The sequence below is a fragment of the Molothrus aeneus genome, chromosome 3, assembly GCF_037042795.1.
Source record: "Molothrus aeneus isolate 106 chromosome 3, BPBGC_Maene_1.0, whole genome shotgun sequence".
In the NCBI taxonomy this organism is placed as follows: Eukaryota; Metazoa; Chordata; class Aves; order Passeriformes; family Icteridae; genus Molothrus; species Molothrus aeneus.
The window spans coordinates 8,002,214-8,024,871 of NC_089648.1; the positions used below are offsets into that span (position 1 = coordinate 8,002,214).

Sequence of the window (22,658 nt, forward strand, 5' to 3'; positions counted from 1 at the left end):
AAGTGTATTGATGAAGTTGCCTGCAATAGAGGACCTCTTTCAAAGACCAAGCATATCCACTGCAGTCCTTGTGAAGTCCCCTGAGGTTACATTCAGAAGACCCACATAAACAACTGCTTTTTGTGCAAAGTCAAGAATTCCAGCTCAAGGCCAGCTACAAAAACTCACAGAGCTTTTACTCAGCCCTGCAGGCAAATAATTGACCTCCTACCAGTCCAGCTCATCCCTGAACCTCAGGATCTGAAAACTGTGTGTTTTCAGGCAAGAAGCCATCATACTTTCACCCATCCAACCTCACAAAATTCCAAGCCTTTCAATGAAACTGACTTGAAAGCATGTATTTGGAATATAGGGAACCTGAAGTAATTTCTTTTCATCTCCTATGAAATCCTAGGAGATGCATGGAACGATTCAGTCACCTGCTCAGAGCTCAGAGATGAAAGTTTTATGAGGTAGCAAGACATCTACAAGTTATTCACTGTGACTTGTTCCTGTGAATCTGGTTCCTATACTGCTGTAGAACTAGATGATTTAGTCAGGATGCAGAGATGAAATCCAGTTACAGACAACCATCAGTTTGTCATGGGTTGTGCATTAATTATTCCTCTGCAGCAGAGCTCCATCAGTTGGCTCTGTAATGGTGCAGTGAAGTTCCTTAGCACAGGCTCACTCCAAGAGAACATATCTGTATTGCCAGCAGGGTCAGTGTGATTTCAAGAACAGTTCAGCCACCTCTGTGGTGGGTGCAATCCAAACCTGTGAACCATCAGAGTCCTAAATCAGCTTCCCAACATCTGATTTGGCAGCCTTATGCTTCTAAAACTGGGTATACTACATTGTATGAAGATAAAATGCACCCAATAAAAACAAACTACTGTAAATTAAAGAATGTCAGCCCTTGGGACAACTTCATATAAATATTGTTAGAATGATCCCAGTATAATACTTGCACAGGCCAGCTTGCCCCATTCCAAGCAATGCCCAGGCAGGATCTGGGAGCTGGCATGGTCCAGGAGCAGAGTTATCATGCAGCCACTGTGCTTTGCTGGTCAACAGGATTTAATTTTGTTACTGCACAGACCAAACCAGAGTGAGTCCTGGCACTGCAGGCACACAGTAACTCCAGCTCCACAGGGAACATGCCAGACATGGGATGACTCAGCAGCCATGGTGAGACTGCATCTCTCCAGCTGAACTGCTGTGCCCAGCCTAAAAACACCTCAGAGCTGGGTACAGGATCAGTCTGCTGGCCCTCAATAGCCAGACCAAGGGTGGTGATCAGTGAGCTCCTGCTAACAGGACCAGCTGTGAACAAGCCAGGGGACAGACAGGCCTCTCCACACTGTTCTCTGCCAATCTCTGGTAGAAACCCACCTTATGCAAGAGCTAAGCAGTGTCTGTGAAGGCTCTGGTGTTAGTCTCGAGTTTACAGCCTTGCTACTACCCACAGCACCAGTGACTTTGAGGGAATGAGTCTGGGTTCACCTGGATCAGCATTGAAATATATTTAGCAGCAGTTCTGGAGACTTGATGCCTTTGACCTGTCAAACAGATGGACCTAAAATGTAAATAGATTGTATTTATGTAGATACGTATTTGTGTATACATACATATGTATAAAGATATGCAGCCCATATAAATGAATTCAAATGAGAATTCTATGACAAAATTTTAAAAGCTTTAAATTATAAAAAACTGAACATCTTTCAATAGGAACCTCATACAAGACAAAGACACTTTGTGTATTTGTTCCAGCTTAAATTTTACAGCAGAAGTAAAACTGCAAAACAGAAATACAGACCACAATTAGCTGGTCCAGTATTTGCCATCCAGCATTGTGATGAATATAATAGCTATGTTACAATCCTCTTTAAATATATGCAGCTTTTACCTGGTTTGGGTTTTTTTTTTTCAGTCAGAGGAACACTATTCTGGTAAGTGCTTGGCCTCATTAGGTTAAACCCAATGTATTGGTTAATTGGTTTACCCAATTAACATCTCACTGAATGGTGTTGGTGCATCACAAATGAAGTACAGAAATATACTGGATGTTCACCTGCAGGAATAGCATATAGTTAGAATACAGAACACTGAAACTGCAAATTCTTTTGGTATTGTTGTTTTGGTGGGGAAAAAAAATAACCAACAGACCAAAACCACTGAAGCAGTTCCATGAGACTTGACATCCCTGTTTGACCAGTGTCATGAGAATAGCCCTGCAGTTCAGTCACATATCCATCCAAAGTCCACTCACTGCTTGTTTTCAGAATGTTGTACAGCTCTTCTTTCTGTATAAGATCATCTTGTCCTGTGCTTCCTCAGTCCAGAACAGTCCTTAAGAAAAGGAATGTTGCTTCCTGGAAGACAGCAGGGACTACAGGCATTAAAATTTTAATGAATCCACTAAACCAAGCAGCATTATCCCTGGAAAGGTGAATAGTTGTATAATTTGGCCCACATAGTTGCAATTTTTTTTTGTTTGCTTGGGTTTTGAAAATCATTTGCTGCAATACATTGAGAAACAGGAGACAGAATTAACTCAGCCATTCTCCCATGGTATTCTGCTTGATCTCTCTCTCATGTACCGTATTTACTGCTTGGGTTCAAAGTTTTCCTCTTTGCTGTTTTTAATCATGCATCCCTTGGTTCACTCGTCCTTGCACCTCCAGCCTTTGTTGTTTTCAGTCCTTAGTGATGATCTTTCAGTTAAGAGCTCACCAGAGTGTAGATCATGCTGAATGTAAAAGAAAGACACAATATGAAAGTATCCCTTTGAAGCATGCAGAGCACTTTGATTTTTATAACCCTTTGCTGTCTGTTCCTCAGGTCTGGCTGTAATGGCCTGTGCTTTCCTTTGCATTCCTTCTATCTCTCTAAAGCATCTTAATTATGGTGCATTCAAGATGGGTATCAAAAGGCACTCAAGAAATAACAAATTCATTATCCACATCCTACTGCACCACAAGCTGTGTTTGAGCTTTTTAAAGCTCAGTCTGATGTCTGGATTTGAACAGCAAAGAAACAAAACCATTTTGCTTTAGTGTGTTTGATCTTTCAAACTTCAACCAGCAGCAACTCTCGGCAGGACAGGCAAGGTTTTCTATGAAATTGCATTGTTTTGTTTCCTTTGGAAAAAAACCTCTGTGCACTAGAAGAAACATAAAATGCAGCCACCAGCTGGACTGAATCCATACATATTAAATGCAACTCGGAAAAGCAGAGAAAACAGTATATATTGCCACAGCTCCATTTTGCTGCAATTCTAATTCTGCCAATACCCAGGAAAGCATTGGAAAAATGTCTGTAATTTATACTATTTTATCTAGCACCAGGCAGTGGATTTTGGAGGGTGGCCATGTTTTAGATTGAAGGGCTCAGAGGAAGCTGCACAGCAGTGAAGTCTCAGGAGAAATGCTACACCACACGGCTGAGCTGACTTTGATCCCAACACAAAAACGTGGAGTTAAAAAATGCTTTTTTCCCCCAAATCTCAATAGCATTTAAAAGGAATACTGAGAAACAACAACGTGCAGCAGTGACTCCTCAAGATGTGGTGAACAGCAGAACAGGTCAGACACCAATAATCAGAGGAGAAAAAACACACTTTTCTTCCACCAGCACACCTCTTCCTTGCAGAGGGATGACATGCAAGACTGGCTTGAAGAGGCAACTCTATGCAAATACATTGTGGAGGAAGGAGTAGAAGAAACACAGCTAAAGCATCGCCTCCATTTAAAGTGTGCTAGAGCTTGTTGTCCAGTAGTTTTTATGGTGTGATTAAAAGCACTGGGATCCTGGCAAGGCCTTACCTTAAATGATCCTGACCTATTTTTGCACTGGGCGTTTGTGCCTGTGCGCTGAGGACATGTGACAGCTGAAGGGGGCAGGGGGACAATGCCCAATTGGTGGGCATATCTCCCTGAATATACCTTATTTAGGGGTTTGGATCATGCTCAGGCTTTGCCCTGTCATGAAAGGGAGCCTGTAGGAATGACTAGGGGCACGGTGCATCCCATGCTCCCAGCCAAAATCTACCTACCCATTTATTTACCATCTTGAATATTACTATACCAAAGGTATAGTATTTTTCTTATGATCCTCTTGAATCATAAGGAATTATAGCTTTTTTATTTGTTTCATGCCATTAGCACAACATTCACTATTTTACCATCCCAAAAGATCATGCAGAGAAGCAAAATTTATTTCCTTTGGTTGGTGTTGCATCCTGGCTCAGGCCTTAGGTCAACACTAAATATTCTGTACTGAAGTGCCAGCAGTCAGCAGGAGTGCTTCCCTGAATCAACAGCAGAAGCAACCTTTTATGAGACTAAGAAAATTGTCCAATTGATTCCAGTCATTCCTGAATGCAATTCCACAAATGACATGAAAAGCAGCTTAGTGAAATGGCCAGACTTACCAGTAGAGATAATAGAAGAAGGAAAGGAGGTAGAAGGCCAGCTTACACCAGGCCTCTTTCTGGCAGTAACTCAAGGTGTCTGCGTTCATGACTGCAGGTGGGTCATAGGCCAGCTCTGAGCTGTCTGCTGGGCAACGAAAATACCTGAAAGAGCAGGAGAAGACACCTGGAATGACTCTGTAGTAATCTGTATTAAGTATGTGCAGATACACACCTGACTGCCATCTTCCATGATAAAGCAGGAATTCCCCTTTCTTTCCCAAGTCTCTACTTCCAGACACTGTAAAAATGAGGATGCTAGATCATCTCCTTTCTTACAGAACCAAGCAATTAATGAATGTGGATTTACTGTGGTCTATTAATTCTTCAGATCAAAACATTTCCCCTTCCTACAGAGTTATTTCTGGCTTATCCACTCACAACTCACACATTGTGAGTGACAATATATGGTGGTTTGTGATCACAGAGAAGGATTACGGGGCTTTTACTGCACCTACACAACTGATTTCAGACATGATGAAAGGTGACAGTCCCAACCAACTGGTAGCTAAGTTCCTCCAACTCTGAAAAGGAAAAAAGCCAATATGGAGTAATGTAAGAAGTGGCTGACCAATATTTTCTACATGTGGCACTGCTCAAAAATTTATCATCCAAATAATTTTCTTCAAAAAATATTTTTCTCCTTGCACAGGACAAATTTCTAATTATTCTCAGCAATGACTGAGTGAGAAAATCATGACAGAAGAACTTTTTTGGCAAAGGAGCTTTTGTCTCAGGTAGTTTGCAGTAAAAAGCAAAAGCAAAACAAAACAAAAAAAAAAGTCTTCAACAAAGTTAAGGAACTGCTCTAAGATCAGCACAAATCAGAGGAAATATTGTTATTTCTGCTGCTTTGACAAAGTAAGCAGAAGATTGCTGATTGCTTACAGATGGATAGACAGAGAGGAAGATATAAAAACACCAAGCAAGCGACCAGCAGCAAACTTTCAAAGGAGATGTTCTCAAAATAACTTTGCCTTTCTCCCTTCCAGTGTTAGTCACATCCACTTACAACCTCTAATAAGATTGCAAGTTCTATTATGGAGAACCACAGGTGGAATCTTGCTTAATTCTCTTCATTTGGATGAAGACATTACACAGTGTCTTCCCATGGTTCTGTGCAGAACTTTACAGAATGAACCCAAACCTGCCTGTGCTTAAAGCAGAAGTAATTATGGAGTATCTATAGCAAAGCATATGAAGAATCATAGGGGAAAAAAAAGAATTAAAAATTTTCTCCAAAGGTTGATATCATTACTTAGATAATTTTCCCCTTGGAAAGAAAAAAATTGCTTTTAGAAATTTTTTTAATGGGTCTCATTGTCACACTAAGGGTTGTTAACCCTTAGCAAAAGAGCAGCATAAAACATTATCATTTTTATTGCAGCACAACAATAGAGAGAAAAGCATTTCTTTTTAAATAAAGCTCATTTAATTTAGCTTTCTCAGAACTATACTGGCACTCTAATTTCTGAATAATACACTTTATCATGTGACTCTGCATTACCACTGAGCTTTTGCAGAAAAAAAATGTAAAAAGTTCCTGGTTGAGATGATGATTTTGACTTCTTTACAGAATTATTCTTCTGTTACCATATGTACCTTTGTAACACAAAGAGACCCTGACAGACAAAAATCATCTGTGCTTTTACAAACACTGTGAAAATGAGAAACTAAGGAAGTCTCCAGACTGACAACTACAAAGACTGATGTCTCTTGGTTATTTTCAGAAGCAACAGAAGGCTGATCCTCCACTAGAATGCAGAGGGAGATGCAGCAGCAGCAGCTGCACTGCCTGCCTGGAAAACAACAGCAGTCTTGTGTGATCAGGTCTGGAAGCCCCTTGGTCAATATAAACACAATTCAGAGGTCCAGAGTGGGAACACCCCCCACTTCTTCATATGGGCAGTGTGAAGAAACAGCTCTTCATCTGCTCCAATCCCTACTCCACGAGTCTCTAAAAGAGGATTCCCTTGCAGAACAGAAATTCCCTACTGTACAGAAAGAAAAAACTTACTTTACACTGAAAAAAAAAATCCAAAAGCTGCCAAAGAAGATGAGACACAAAAATCTGTCAGCTTTCCCAGTCTGTTTCACAACTACAATGGAAAGGTTTCCTTGCTAGGGCTGAATGAAGAGGTCCAAGCTCTTTCAGATATGAACAGTCTTGCAACTCCCCATCTGTGAAGTTTTTAGAGCCTCACTAAGCTCCACATTCAGATTCCAGCCTATTTCACTTCCATGTTTTCACTTGTGATGAGTGCATCCTGACACCCTTCAGAATATCCATCCAAGTAACTGAAAGCCACATTGTATTATCATATGTTCTCCTTAGCCATTCTAAATCATGAAAAAATTTCCTTTTTCTCTGGAAATGTAAGTTTCAGTGGCTTATAGGCAAGAGCATCTAGGCAAGAGGTGCTCATCCCCACTCCTATCACTGTCCTTCATTGTTCACAAAACCTGCATGTATGCTGAGCTGACAACCAAGGCTAACAAGCAGTCAGCATATAAAAGAAGGGCTTACCTCCAGAAGTGATAAAAAAGCAAAGGAACATTTAACCCCAGTGTGAGCCACTCCTGAGCACATAAAAACATTATGCAGAAAAGGCTGTGGATGGAGTACTCTGGCAGCACCAGCTAAAAGGAAAGGAACAGAAAGAACAGAAGTCAGTAAAACAAACACCTCTTTGATTTTAGCCACCTAGGTAGTTTTTCAGAGAACAAATCAGCTCTGCAAGTCTTGCAAGTCTCCTGTGTGTCTGTCCCTCTGTCCCTAGACATACCTCAGCTGGTAGAGAGCATGGCTTTGAGCAAGGAGCACAGGACCCAGGGCCAGGTTTGTTAAGGCTCTACCCAAGTTTGTACTCCAAGACCTGGGACAAATCACTTAATGCCTCATCTGGTGTTCCAGATCTATGTCTACAAAACATACATTATATTAATGCCTCCCCCACAAAAGCATTTTGAGACTAAATGAATGCCAGTAAAAGAGTTTTCAAAGAATGAAGTTTTATTACTGAAGTATTCAGAAAGGAAACAAAGCTACTCCTGAAGTTTTGCTCCTACATTGGAGGAGTGTCTCTGGAAAAACAAAGTGCTGCTTCTACCATTCTGATATGTTATATACACCATAAAGAGATCAAATCCATTACCAAGTCAGTCTTGCAAGCACAAACCCACTAAGACAGGAAACTCACTTCCTAAGAAAATCCAAGGCTCCCTACATTTGTTGTTTCAGAACCATGACGATTCTTTCTATTAAAAGAGAAAATGAGTGGGCAGCTGGCAGAAGCAGAAATGTATGTGATGTTGATTCAGAGTAGTTATTTCAAAAGGCACTTTGCTTTCTTCACTGCTTTCCCATTTCTTAGCTGTCTTTCTTCTCTTGTTTTCTTCCCATGTCTTTTCTCAGAAATCCCTGATTATTTTCTTCGAGTCACAGAAAAGACTAGTTTCCAGCAGTGCATATTTCTCAAAGCTAGACAAACTCACACACAACTCATCTGCATCCACTGCTTCATCTTGGAGATATATCAACCAAAATGAAATCACAAAAGGCATTTGGGGGCTTTTTTTTGATGACAATTCATTATCATCTGTCAAATAATTAAAGTGAGCCCTATTTTTTTTAAAAACAAGGTAAAATTTACTACACAGTTTTTCCAAATAACTACTCCCATAGAGCTGTGCTGCAAGGAATACCATCATCTTGGCTCTAGGAGTCTTTCCACCTCACATGGAACATACTGTTTAAATGCATTTCACTTCAGCACTTGAAGAACTTAACAGATTTGGGCATCTCCGTGACTGTGCCTTCAACTTATTTTATGTGGATGAGAAATCATAAAACAATTATATACTTCAGATTCCAGATGGTACTTATTTATCACTGCTGGATTTTTTTTTTTCCTTCAGTTTGAGAATGTGATTTACAACATGACTATAACCTTTCCCCAAAGAATGATTCATCTTCATAACAAATTGTAGACAAGAAAGGTCTTCATGATGTACATCTGCCCACTGAACATCACAACACTCAAAAGCATATTACATTCATTTTCTCATATTTGATTGCTGGTTCCAACACAATACACAAACTTAGCTAGACTGCAACCCTGGTGCCTGGCCAGTGGGCTGGCTGGTAATAACAGGGAAGGAAACCCACGGTGAATATTTATGCAGACAGAGCTTGAAAAACAAACCAAAAATCTGCAGTGAAATTAGAAAGGAAACAAAGGAAGCTGAGGATTCTCAGAAGTAGGCTCACTTTCCAGTCACAATTTCTGGTGTAAATTGAATCTGTCTATACTTGTGGTAGAACAGCAAAAGGATCACTGATGTCTCTTCAACCTTTTCTTGGAGTGGTATTTTCCTGTAGACATAAATAAGAAAGGATTGTTGCTAATCACTGTTTCTGGAGAGAATTTGTGCAAAGAAGCAAACAAAGCCCAGCCTGCAAAGCCAGTTACATTCAGCTGATGTACTTCAGAGACCAAATCTAAAAGGAGGTGAGAGACTTGGAAGCATAAAGTATAGAAAGGCACTAACTAACAGCAAGGCTTATGAGGTCAAGTAAATAACTAAAATAAAACACTGCCTCAGTTCTTGGCTGTAAGAATCATCCTGCAATTTGACACTATATCCTCTGAAAACAATGAAAACTGGAAATCAACTTTAGCAAACGTGGGATTCAGCTCCTGGAGAGAAGAAAGCTGGCTGAGAAACAAGCAGCAGTCAATCCTTGTAGTTCCTGCTGAGGTACTCAACTGAAAAGCAACTTCAGGGATACAGATAACTGCAACAGGAACTAAGCCAATGTCTTTAATTCATTCCTGTGAGAGCATAGGAAGCTGTCAGATGGTAAACATGTTAGGATATAAATAGTACACTTCTATTTTGAACCAGGAACATCCTGATTCAGATAACGACCTCTGCTTTCTGACACAGCTCAAGATAAAGCTTGTGATGGTTATGAAACATGGAGGAGAAAGAGAAACTGGCATAGCAGCACAACTCTCAAGGGAGGCAACTTGGTCACTTTGAGTCCCAAGCTCAAATGGCACCACAAATTTACCACCAGAAACTCTGATGGCTGATACTTCACTGTGGAAAACCACAGGAAAACCTGAAAAGGAAGTCAGTTTCTAGACAAAAAAAAATGCTGCTAATCAGAAATGCCACAACATAAGCAAGGGAAAATGAAACCACTCTAACTTTGTTAGTGTTGTTCTGATATAACTGTATAGTTAAGCAAATGTCCACATCAGTAAACCCTTATTCACAATTTATCACTCACATTTAAAATGTAAAACCTTAGGTGGGTATCATGCTCATTACCATTTCACCACAAGAAATTCACTCTCGTACAAAGTAGTACACACACACTGCACATGGAGATTGATCCTTCTCTAATTCCATAGAAAATAAAGCAGGCTTTGCTCTGGACAGACACCTAGGCTTGGCTGAACTAAAGAGCAGGAAAACAAGCACTGAATTTAAGCACCTATCAGCAGCTTCTTTCTGTTTATAGGAATACAAAGACCCCTTTAGAGAAGCTCAGTTCTAAATAACATTCTTCTGTTTCCCATTTCCTAAATCTGTTCTGTTGTTCTTATACCAAAGATAAACTTGTCTGTCTGTATCTTTCCTCCTTGTTCTGTTTATGACAGATGGATACCTCCTTCTCAAATGTAATTTTGATTTTACAGGACACTGTATAATTTTTACATGGACTGACTCTTACAGTTTTGTCTCACCAGTGAACAGGGCCCATAAAATACCTCATAGAAAACAGAACTGGAAAGATATTATGGCAGGAATAATAATATCCCTTCATCAGTGCTATTAAATTCTCACAAATCTCAAAAGGTTTTCCCACTCTTAAGCCACTGAAATGTCAAGATTCTTCTTTCCAGCACTTTGCTTAGACCAATGCTCCTGAGTGCTCCACACTAATAATAATAATAATCCTCACAGAATTGCTGTTCCTTCCCCAAAACACCCAAGAGTCTCCATCAGTCTCCATCTGTGCCTGTCAACCTCCACACTGCAACCACAGATTTTACACTGTACCCAGAAATTGCCAGCCATCACACACTCTACCCTACCAGAGCTTCTGAGAGTCCTCATTACACTGTTGGAGGCTGAAACAACTTCCCTTCTTAATGCCTGCCCTCTCCTCCTACAGATGGCAGGAAAACCCTGCAGAGAAGTGGGGGTTGAATCTCCTTCTGGTGATTACCCCAGTGCAAACATGTTGTTCACCTTAAAATCACACCAGCCCCTTTCCATCCACCTGAAAGCAACAGAAAACTTCAAGCATCGTGCATGTGTGGAATCACAGGGCCAGATGAGGTCTGATCTAAGTGCACTCTGCTTTATTGCAGTGGTTATTGCTACTGCATCTGCCTGCACTAGAGGATGGCTGCAGCTTGTCACTATGGGGCTCATTTGCTGCTTTTTCCACCACATCCCTCAAAAAAGCTGACAGAATCAGTCCTCATCAATAGCAGGGGAAAGAGGGGGTGGAGGTGTACCCAAGGTTTTCAGGACACAGGAGTTATTTCAATAGCACTTTAAAGCGCATCCCTACAGAGCCTGCCAGAGCTAACCTGGGTTACTGGGGAGAGTGTCAGCTGAGTTAAAGACACTGTGAGATCAAAGGGAGATTATTTAATGACTCCAAAATTCCCCCAACTGAACAGCACAGACTGGCAAAATCAGAAGTGTAGTGCAAGAAAGGGAAAAAAAGAAAGCAAAACCATACAGAAAAATAGTAGCAGCATGTGCCTTAGCCCAGACTGTGTGCGTATGTGGAATGTACATACTCTGAAACAAATCATCTGTTTCCTCCTGCTGCTGCACAAACCAAAGAAGAAGGGTCAACTATGTGTAATTTAAATACACAGACCATACATCTTAATAATTCCAACAGTTTTAAACATACTGTCTGCTCTGATCAAACAGACGAAACACTAAATTTTGCTCTTGAAATATAAGAAGTCTTCCCACTTTTCTAATCTACTTTAAATGATTTGGGTTACTTGACTTCCAAAACCTCTTCTGAAAGGCTGCCCTAGAGCCCAGTACAATGCTGTCACAGTAAATATAGTAAGGTTTTCTGTCCAAATATTCAGGTCCAATTTATTTCAATTCTCCTGTTAAAATCCACACTTGCTTGTGTCTCTACAGACTGTTTGCTAGTTCCTAATTCAGTAGCATCAAATTGTTAGAACACAAACATGTAACAAAACCATTTTAAGTAATTCAAAACCATGTTTTACAAACCTCTAGAAGTATTTAGCAGTTTGGCAGGTAGATTTGTGCATGTAGTTCAGAAGAAAATGCTTGGGAAATGGATTCCAGATCATCAAAAGGACAATGTGCAGCTGAACCTACTAAATTAATATATGCAGCTTTACATTTTATCTGGGGGAGAGGAGCAGCACACACATGCAAGACTTAATGGTACCAACAAAATGCAGAGCACAAATTAAAAAAAAAAAAATAGGATAACACATCTGTGTTTTCACCCCTTCACTCACTGCTTGGGATCACAATGAAACAAAGCAGCAAAAAGCCAGTGCTTTGTGAAGGTAATTTAATTATTCTAAAGAGCTATTGGAATTTCTTTAGACATTTCTCTTAAGTGGAATGTGAACATAAGTCACTCCACAGCACAAATACCAGACAATGAAATGAGTAACACAAAGAACCTAATTACTATTCTCACTCCATATCCATCTGAGACACAGTACAAGATCTAATATTAAAAGACAGGATTTCTGGATGCTCTTTCCATCTCAGCTACTAAACACATTTATATTTAGGCCTATCATTTCACTTCTCATTGTCTCTCTCTCTCTCTTCTGCTACATGGGGATAATTATATTCAATTCTATATATTCCACTGGAGCTAGTTTATGACTAGAATATTTAAGCTTTTTCTTAAGACCAGTAATAACTTCAACAGGAGTGAGAGATGAGAATCAGGTCTTCACAGGACACTCATCAGGAATATCCATAAATATTCTGGTATTGCAGAGCCAGTGGAAGGTCACAGCAGACAACAGGTAAAAAGGTTATGAAACGGATTTAAAAAAAGACTGAAAGGTCTGCAGGGCACCAGCACAATCCAAGAAGTGCCCCATCCTTGGCAGGCACGTCATTAGGGCAGATGTGCTGTGATCTTACAAGTGCATCTCCTCTGCAAACTGTTCTTTTCCACTCAGCAGGGATCAGGAGACATCTTTATGACCTTCCTTTTTCTAACGCTAATTCCGAACCAGCAACAGAAGCTGGGTTGGCAACCCCGGAGCGCCAACTCCTCTAATTCCCACAGTGCTGGCAGAAAACAGGGTAATAAACCTCTCCTTGCCCTACCTCACTTTGGTATTTCAGGCACAAGCAGCCAGGACACCCTGCAGCTGGGCTGCTCCAAGAGCTCCTGCCGCCTTTGTCTGCTCCCCCAAAAGTGGGGAGAGCGGCAATTAGCGCAGCAGCTGCTCGTTAGGAGCTACGAAACCAACCCCGGCTCACAGGCAGGGCTGTGAATGCACAAACCTCAGGGATGATCAAAATGAACTTCAGCCATCTGCAGGGCTCAGGAAGGGCCCTCAGGCCTTCTCCTGGGGGTCTGCCCAAGATTGACACTTCCATAAATGCTGAAAACGAAGTGTTTGCTAGAGGGCTGCTTCCACGTCGGTGTGTGAAGAGTGGCAGTCTGAGGAAGCAGATTTGGTGCAGTGCAGGCGTGGCAAAGACATTTCCCTCCCTGGCACTACAACAGCTTTATAGAAAACATCAGCAACGAGATGCAAGGCAGGACATTTAACTCTCAGCAGAAAAAAAACCTGCATCCATAAACAGGTATGGGGTGAAATCATCGTGGTAAAGACATTACCCTCCCTGGCACTACAACAGCTTTATAGAAAACATCAGCAACAAGATGCAAGGCAGGACATTTAACTCTCAGCAGAAAAGAAACCTGCATCCATAAACAGGTATGGGGTGGAATCACTGTGCTCTATATTCAGGAATTATACTGCTTTTTGTAATTGCACAGTAGCTTTATAAGGTGTGATCCCAACTTAAAGCCACCCTGAACATTCTGCCAAACATAACAGTGACCTCTGGTTTAACTTCCTTCGTTTTATTAAAATGCAAATACTTACTTTATTGCATACTGAATTAGAGCAAATATAGGCCATTAGCAAGTCAAATTCTGCCAATATTTCAACACAGCTCTGAGGAACAGATGCATAAATTGCATCACCCCAAGTGGCTGAGAAGTACACTGCTCTCAGGAGCACAGCACAGACAACATTACTCATCTACATTTTTGCTGCATCTTCAGCTTATTCCACTGTTACTTGTGGTGTTCTCCCACTGCGAGGACTTATGTTTACAAGCCCTCCAGAAGAGGACTGGGAGAAGCTGAATTGTAGAGCAAGAGGTCATCAGTTACAGAGTGACACTTTGTTTGGCACTTTGATTATTGACTAAACACTTAGAGATGAGATTAGCAGCAAAATGTAGTAGTTAAACTGAAATAGTTTCATACAGAAATATTTTCATGAGTAATAACACTGTGAATATCTCCCTTTAAAGGATATTCCAGTTTTCATCAGGCATCACTCTGGCAAATCCTACTTACCCCCTGGAACAGAAGATGAATAAGGACCAAACTGTGACTGAGTCAAAAGTTTGAACTCTTCACTCTTGCAACAGTTTTCCTAACTTTTCCCATTACAAGCTCCCCCTGCTATGAGCACCTGGCAGACACAGCAGGATCTATCTTCTCATTATCCCTAGGTAAGCACACAGACATCCTTAGGCAATTATTGCTAAAAATAACAATTGTTATGTTCTAACTTTTCAAAAGTGCTGAATTCAGGAACTTGTAAAATTGACTAAAAATAGTGTTGGCACAATTCACTTAATCAATGAGTGTCAGTAGTGAATGAATTGCCTGCCAGAAGTACTACACTTCCTCTCAGTCCTTTAGTCCTATTTTAAGGGCTTTCTTTCCAGATATGATACAGTATTGAAAGAAAGGACAAGAGGGATTATGTTCAGTATTTTTACTGCAATAATAATACTTTGCTTAGTATATATGAATACAACCTCTTTAAAATAAAACAGCAAGTATGAAGAAGAGATGCACTATCTCTAGTCAAACAACATTTATGGGATAATTTGTGTACAAAGTATAAATACTGCCAGCTCTTTGATCCCAATTCTACTATCAGTTCTGCAAAATAGCTTCTGGGCCAAGTTCCATTCTTTCTGATGAAATTCAAACTATGTGGGTGCCCAAAAGACTAACTGAATAGGGAATATCCCTTTCCACACTTCATAGATAACAAATAAGTAGGCAGAAAAGAGTGAAGAGAGGGAAAGAGGGAAGCTTTTAGATTATCTGTGCTGAATTTTCTGTCAGAGTGCAGCATTGAAAAAGGCAGCTTGGTAACAAAGGTACTGAAGGCCTGGAAATCTATTACAAGATTCAGGGAAAATCATTATGTCCTTCATCCTTCTGGTGCAAACAAAACCTCTACCAAGTGTGAATCACTGTGAATATATTAACTCCCTCCTCATTTAGGCAAGCTGCAGAAAACAATTAAACCAACACAGAGCTAGTGAAAGTGTGTCATACTTCAGCTACAAATATTTTACTTGCTTTTCTTGTATCTCCACTTCTCCTGTCATAATTCTTCTTTCTTTCTTTCCCTTGTACAAACTAAGGACAGCCTCACTGTTTACATGAACAGAAGATTTAGAATTTATCTCCTGCCTCTTTTGACTAGTGAGAGATGCTGTGTGAAAGTTGTCTAAAAAGAACTCCACCGTAAGTCATGATTTTCATAAACTCAAAATTGTGTACTAATGCATTTTTAGCTAACTCCACATTTTACCCTTGAAGTGCAAAAAATACTCTCTCCTAATGTAAAAATATCTTGTCAGAGCCACTCTGAAGGCCAGAATAAAGTTGGCTTTATCATGCAATAGAAGTTTAGCAGCACCTTTCAAGAATGGAGTACTGAAATACAGACCAGTTTCGGGTTTCTCACGCATGTTTAGAATCTAATGCATTTTAAAAAGTTTTGGGGCACTTCAAACAATGGAGAACTTCAATGAATTTAGTTTTATGAAGCATGCTGCAATCACAGTCCAAATCCTAATGGAAAGAATATGCAGAGCATGGCAAGCTGACACCCTACAAAATCTGCAGGTATAATTAATGCCTCTGAAACAGCAATATCCTTTATTCCAGTGGCTACATGCAAACCCTGGAATTTCTTCTGAGGCAGTTTGGAAGCAGTTTGGAATTTTGTGTGTGCATGTATAGCAGGGGGGTGTAGCTCCCACTCAGTGTGATATTGACAGAGATCTAGCTCATCTTATTGCCCCTGTTCATTAGTATTTCTGTAGGGCAAACATCCCAAGCCTGCAAGCATACAACACCAGATAATTTCATTCCCAGAAATCTGAAATGTGACCACAGCAGTTTGGGTCTGACTCCAAACTGGGCTGGATTTGAACAGCTTCTGTAGAGATCCAAGATCTCATGCAATTATTGAACCAACAAAACATCAGACCCCTCAAAAACAGCGAGGAAATTTTTACTTTTGGTCAAAAATAAAAGATTCAAGCTCTGCCTGCAAACAAGAAAACCAAGCAGATCTCCAAAAACAAGATTTCTATCTTGTTTCTATCTATCTATCTTGTTTCTATCTTGTTTCTATCTATTTCTATCTATCATCAGAACAACTGTGCAACCTTTCCTTTCCTGTTGTGTACATGTCTGGTGTAAACAAATGTTCTTCATATTTATTACCATGTGGTTTTTGTAGCATCTGGCACAACCAGGCTTTACTCTTTACCTGAGACCAAAAGCACTGCTGTAACACAAACACCAACACAAACATTATAGAAAAGGAGAGCCAAGTCTTGCTGAAAGTCATCTCTCAACACAACCTTTAAAAGATCAAAGTATCCAACTAAGAGAACAGAATGCAAAATTCAAAAAGTGGCAAAATGTAAGACAACAGAACATCCACCTAAAGACAACAAAAGTAGACTTGTATTACATTTTCTTCCAAAAAGGAGAATGTATACTAAAACTACCCTTTTGACTTAAGACAGTTTTAAAACATGAAGTTTTCATCTGATAATGTTAATTCAGAATATCACTGTAGTCCCAATAACAGATCATATGTTTAAACCTGTAAAGAAAGGATTAATGAACATCCGTTTCAGATTCACATTGCTTATCAGGCCAGTTAATAGCAAGTTCAGATCATGACAAAACTATCTCATGCAATCCAGTCAAAAGCATTCAACTCTGTTCTGAACCACTGAAATTGCAGCGCAAAGATTGAGGAGGAAAAAAGTAAAGGCTTTTGAGATTATAAAAACAATCTTTAAAATACATAGTAATTACTTAAATAGTTTTATACACTGCCTGGGTATAACCTTCTGTGTTGCCCTGAGTCACGGGGAGACATTGAATGACAACCTGGGTATCTGCAGTATTTTTTCTACCCACAGAATTTTATATTCACTCTTCTGAAGATATCCACATTGTCTCTTGATTGGGGATTATGCTCCCAGTCACTCTGTGGGAAGGGTCTCCTGACAGTTTTCCTGCTGCCCAGAAGATTACTCAAAACTCAGCAGTTTCATCACATTGATGAGGTGTGAAAAGAGAGAGCATTAGATACATCAAGAAACATGACATGGACTGAGAAGCCAGCAGCAATGATGAACTCTTTGGTCTCTAATGAGAGTGGACAAAGTTCATGTGCTCCATCATTGTAACAATCGCTGCTAACAGCAAAAATGTCACACGCTGCCATTTTTTGTTCCCTTTTGTGATCTTTGTTTGAGCAGCAGTTTATCAGAACTCTGGAAACATCATCCTCTTTCTCCTGTAAGGCAGAATACCACTGCCATTTCCACAGCCCAAAAATGCCTAATGATTAGACTGAAAATTCTGTTTTCCTCTTAGATAACACAAGCACCTAAGCTTCAAAGACTAGTCCACTACAAGGTAAGAGGAAACCTGGGATATATTAACCCTGCAGACTTATCCCTCTAAGTGTGGCTATGCTGCAACATTTTCTTTTTCTGTTAAGTCCAACTTAATGAGGAATTAAAACATTTATTGAGGTTGTAAAAAAATGTAGAGTGCTACCAAAATAAAACCATTGCTGCTATTCCCAGTTTCACAACAAACTAATTGTCTTGAGTTTCCACTTAGAGATTTCTCAGCCCCAGGGAGAAAGTGTGATTCCTTCTTACAATATGGATGGTTATACACCACTTTCAAAATTCCTTGTGATTATGCATCACATTTGCTAAATTTGCTTATATAAACTCACATTAAGCATTTTAATGAGCCATGCTATAGGCCTACAGAAGGGCTCTGCTAATGACCATCAGCCTGCAGACTGGGTAAAAGAATGCTACACATCCATAAATCCCTAAATGCATGATGAAGCAATCAACACACAGACCCAAACCCACACTCTTAAAATCCATCACATTATCTCAGGCTTGCCAGTGACCATGAGGCAGAACAACATAGAGAGTGATCCTGGCAATAACTAGCAAATTTATCAAGAAGAAAAGAATGTGATCAGTCGTTGAAATGAGCTACTGGGACACCTGACACTCCTCAAAGGAGAGTGGCCACTGGACCTGCTGCAAGCAGGGAATGCTAGGAGCCACAGGAAGGTGAAGGTCTGGAGCCTATCAAGGTCCAAGTAAAAAAAAATATTTTATATGGCAATTACTCCAGTGCATATTGGTCAGTCTCCTCCAGCCAAAATATGGGAGAAAAAAAAAGTCAACTGGATAAGGGTAAAAAAGGAACGATAGAGCTTTTTAACAAGGTTGATTTCACATAATATTTAGAGACCTTTAAAGGAAAAGAAGCTCTGTACTCAAATAATCCTCATCTGCTATTAAGGAAAAGCCTACAAGCTAACTTTCCCTGTTAGCTGATCCAAGGAGCTCAGTAATGTTTCACTGAACATATTGTGGGGTTTTGTCCAAACTTTGGGAGTCTGCTTTCACTGCTGACAAACAGGCATGACACAGACACAGGACCAAGCCTTATCTCCATCCTCAGAATGCTCTGTCCACAGCTGAACCTGTGGTGTTAACCCAAAACCCTTCAAGCTCCTGCTTGCTCTGGAATGTCTCTGGATTACTGTTACTTGCACACATGGGAGTAATTTTAACTTTTTTTACAGAATATGTAAATGTTGAAATGTACTGAAACAAAACTGTACAGACAGTGTGTGTCTGGAATTCTGTACTACACTCACTAGGTTTTACATTTTATTTACACTGTCTCAATGTGAACAGAATGGCAATTATACAATCACTCTTTGAGGTCCTGTGGGTTTTGGTTATTTACCAAAACCTGTAAATACAGTAAAACATAACTATCACAAGTATTAGGACATATAAAATGAAATATAAATTTAAAATAGACATTTATTTTACTTTTGCAAAGTGGTAAAAACCAGAATTGAACCTTGTAAACACCAGAACTACTGAATACAGAATAAATTTCCACCATTACCACAGCAGATCCAGCTCCACTGGATACCACAGTGACAGAGGCACAAGACCAGACCAAGCACTAGCACTGCCCAACCACCTGACTAAAACATTAAAATTTGCTTCAAATATGTTAGGTGAATTGGTTTTTAACTTTGTTTTGTTTAAAACACCCCAGCTCCTGATTCACTATCTACTATACTACTGCTGGTACTGGAGTGCTGAACTGGCTGAGCTGGGTTATTCAAACCCAGTCCCTGCAGGGGTTTTTGTCTGTGTGCTTGTACTCTTCAAGACAGTTCAAGTTCATCTGGAACATCTTTGAGATTAATGTCACCTTGCCTGTGGTTAGAATTCTTGCTGAATTTACTCTCTTCCCATCATCCCTTAAGGATTCATAAAAGCCAAAAAACCCCAAATAAAATCAAGAAAAAGGATTGAGCTCTGGTACAGTATTTTCTTACACTTGCAGTTTTAGGAATTTTAGGCATAACTTAACTAAAATGCCACACTACATCAGAAAAATGAGTAAAAGTCTGATCAACCTCAACTCCCTCCACACTAAGTTCCAGTTCTGATGTTCAGAAATCATTCTTACTTTAGCTTAATGGGCTTTAAAAACAAATATTTGCTGATAATTGGAGGAGAGTTACTTAAATTGTTGAGCAGTGTCTGGCATGAGCAAACTGAAACCTGAAATGTGTTCACTGAGCAAGAAGTTCAATCAACTCTCCTCCTTAGTGAGGATTTATTGAATTAATTCCAAAATTATGATGCATAACCTAATCAAAATTTAATTTAAATTTCCTCCAAGGTAAAGTAATAATATTGCAGTGCTTGATTAATGAATTTGACTGTATTTTGATCTAGGAAATTCCTAATTGTCCTTAGTGTTAACATAAGCATCAATTAGGAATTTAAAAAATAAGGAATCAAGCTGTTAGGTGGATTTCTTGAAATACAACTGCAATTGCAATTAAATAATATCGCTGTCATCAGTAACTGAACATATTTTAACAGCCCCCCCCAAAATATTTGACTGTAAAAGTCATGGTAGACCTCACAGGCACATCTTGGCCCATCACAGGCACTCCTCAGCAGGGCTGATAAGCCCAAGAAGTCTGAGCTGCTCTGTACTGCTCTGCTCCCACCCACCACCACCTTGTGTCCTCTGGACAGCACTGCAGGGAACCATGGAATCACATCCTTAGGGAAACAAAGGCACTTGAGAGGGAAAAAAGCCTCCACAGCATTTGCTCACCCCAGTGTGTCCTGTGCAAATCACCTGGCACTTGTATGGAACCAATGTCTGCATGATGGGATATTCCACAGGAACACAGACCCATCCCAGAAAACCCCACAGCACTGAATAAAATCAGGCACCTGCAGCCTGAGAGGACCTCACATGGTGCTGGGTTCAGAAAAGAAGCCTTCTTCTCATTTACTTCAGGGCAGGAGAGACCTGACTGTGGCTGTAAAATGTTCATATCTTCTTTATGCTGAATCAATCATTCTTCAGTAACCAGAAAATTTAGGTTTATTCAATCCTACAGCACTGTAGAAACAAGGAGCCATGTGTTCCTGCACGTCTACATGCCAGCACCATACAGACCTGCTTCACACAAACCCTGCTTGTTTTAATGATACAGAAACATTTTCCCCCAACCAAACATCAGAAAATGCCTGGTTGCAGAACAGTTGCATCCTCCATTCTATTTTGGAAAATGTAAATAAGTTACATAAGTATATATAATAGCTGGTGAAATATCACACACCTGGTCACAGTTTCTCAATAAACTTCTCCAAGTGTTTTGGATATAAACCCAAAAACACATCGTTAAAAAGGTCTTTGCTCACTGGAATCAGATTTCTATGACATATTTAACAATTTAACAATTCCCAAGGACCCCTTCTAAAACCAGTGAATAATGAAATTGAACATACTTTTATAGCCCACCTCTAACCTCTTTAAAACAGCAAATTTACATCAGCTCTTAAACATTAAGTTCTAATGTCAAAAATAGCAAGATACCACAGTTTTCAATGCCCTATAAAAGAACTTCCTGACTTCAAAACAGGTATGCTGTTGTTTCATAAAAATAGAAACAGACCCTAAAGCCACACAATATTGAAGGATATATTTAGTACTTGCTGGAAGAATCCTAACAGCTATTTTCCTGTATCAATATAGCTGGCACTCAATTCTTTACTGTTTTTCCTCAATTTTCCTCTATGCTACATAAAACACAGCTGCTTTTAGCGGTTGTCAGATTTGAAGGCTACAAATCTCTGTAGTTATTGCACCCTCCTCTTCTTGCATATAATCTCTCAATTAAAACAAATGTCTCCCCAAAGAACTTTGAAGAAGAGGCTGAATTAACAAACCATTTAAGTGAAACAGAAGCAAGCCAATCCCTCATGAATACAGAGTCTGCAATTAGCCAAAACGCTCCATTTTGCCGTTCACAACAAGGCCAATGTGCAATAAAAATTAAACATTGATGCCGGCAAGGCATTCCCATGGGGCTCACATATATTAAACCACTACCACTCAACAGTTGCTTTATGACCAAGAAACTGGGACACAGCTTGAGACTGGCTGGCTGCCTGTTTGATAAAGAGGAAAGCTATTGGTAATAAGTATTTTCCTTTCTTTTTGTGTCCGACGTGGCATAACCAGGCTCAGGAAGTACTCAGATGTGGCTCTGAGCAGCCACATGCTCACAGGGGTGCCAAACAGACAGGACTCAGGTTCTGACTGAGCAGAGGATGGCAGCCCAGAGGTTCTGCATGGAGGCACAGCTATGCCTTTGGGTCAGCTCACAGTGATAATCCCCAGCACTGGCTTTCCCAAAACCTCTGAGGATGATGTTTGTTAAAACCCTATCTGAATTTAGGTCTTAGCTTGATTAGGTTGTGTTCAGCAGTCCCCACTGCAGTGATGACCTTTTTAAGGAAAAATGCAGGATTTAGGTGGCTTTGTTATCAGTCTGCAGAACAAAATGTATAGAACCTTGAAAAAGAATAAAATTGTTTGGAACCATGATTATTTTTACTTCAATGGGACACAGGAAAAACAAAGATTGCTTATGAAAATCCTATTTGAAGCCACAAATAGGTAACCCACAATCTATCAGCTCCTTCAAATGTCTCAGAAGCTGAGGCACTCAGCATCTCACCTGTGTCAAGCTGAAATACATACTGTTACCAACTTTTCTATTCCATCAACCAGAAACCTTGAACATTAGATAGGTAACTAATAAAAATGTTCAGCATGTCAAATACTAAGCCAGTGTTCAAAAAGCAAGGGTATTTTTAAAGCCTGTACTACAACTGTAACAGCAGTTTAATAGGACTATAAAAGAAGCTCCAGCTGTAAAAAGACTTGCTACCTTGGAAAAGCTCGTTCCAAAATAAATGGCCTGATGTTCTGAAGTTCAGTTTTTATCCAGACAACCTCTATTATGTCAACGTTTTACAATTTGTCTTGCTCTGTCCTTACAAGGTCATCCTGACATTCACTTCTCAGCTGAATCCAGCTTTCCATCAACAGAGTATGAGGATCAAAGAGAAAATAAATGCACATTGCCACAGGAGGGCTTTAATTCTCATAAACTTCACAAAT

The 22,658-nt window shown here is 39.9% G+C and overlaps 1 protein-coding gene across 1 annotated transcript in view; it reads right to left on the minus strand.

Moving 5' to 3' along the window:
• Positions 1-1,559: 1,559 nt before the first annotated feature.
• Positions 1,560-22,658, minus strand: part of CNIH3 (cornichon family AMPA receptor auxiliary protein 3) — a 45,484-nt gene continuing 24,385 nt past the window's right edge. The window contains exons 4-6 of the mRNA XM_066546217.1: positions 6,984-7,096; positions 4,418-4,561; positions 1,560-2,734 (exon numbers count right to left, since the gene is read on the minus strand). Coding sequence (XP_066402314.1) covers positions 2,707-2,734; positions 4,418-4,561; positions 6,984-7,096 — 285 coding nt within the window. The 3' untranslated portion in view covers positions 1,560-2,706. The remainder of the gene's footprint in view (positions 2,735-4,417; positions 4,562-6,983; positions 7,097-22,658) is intronic.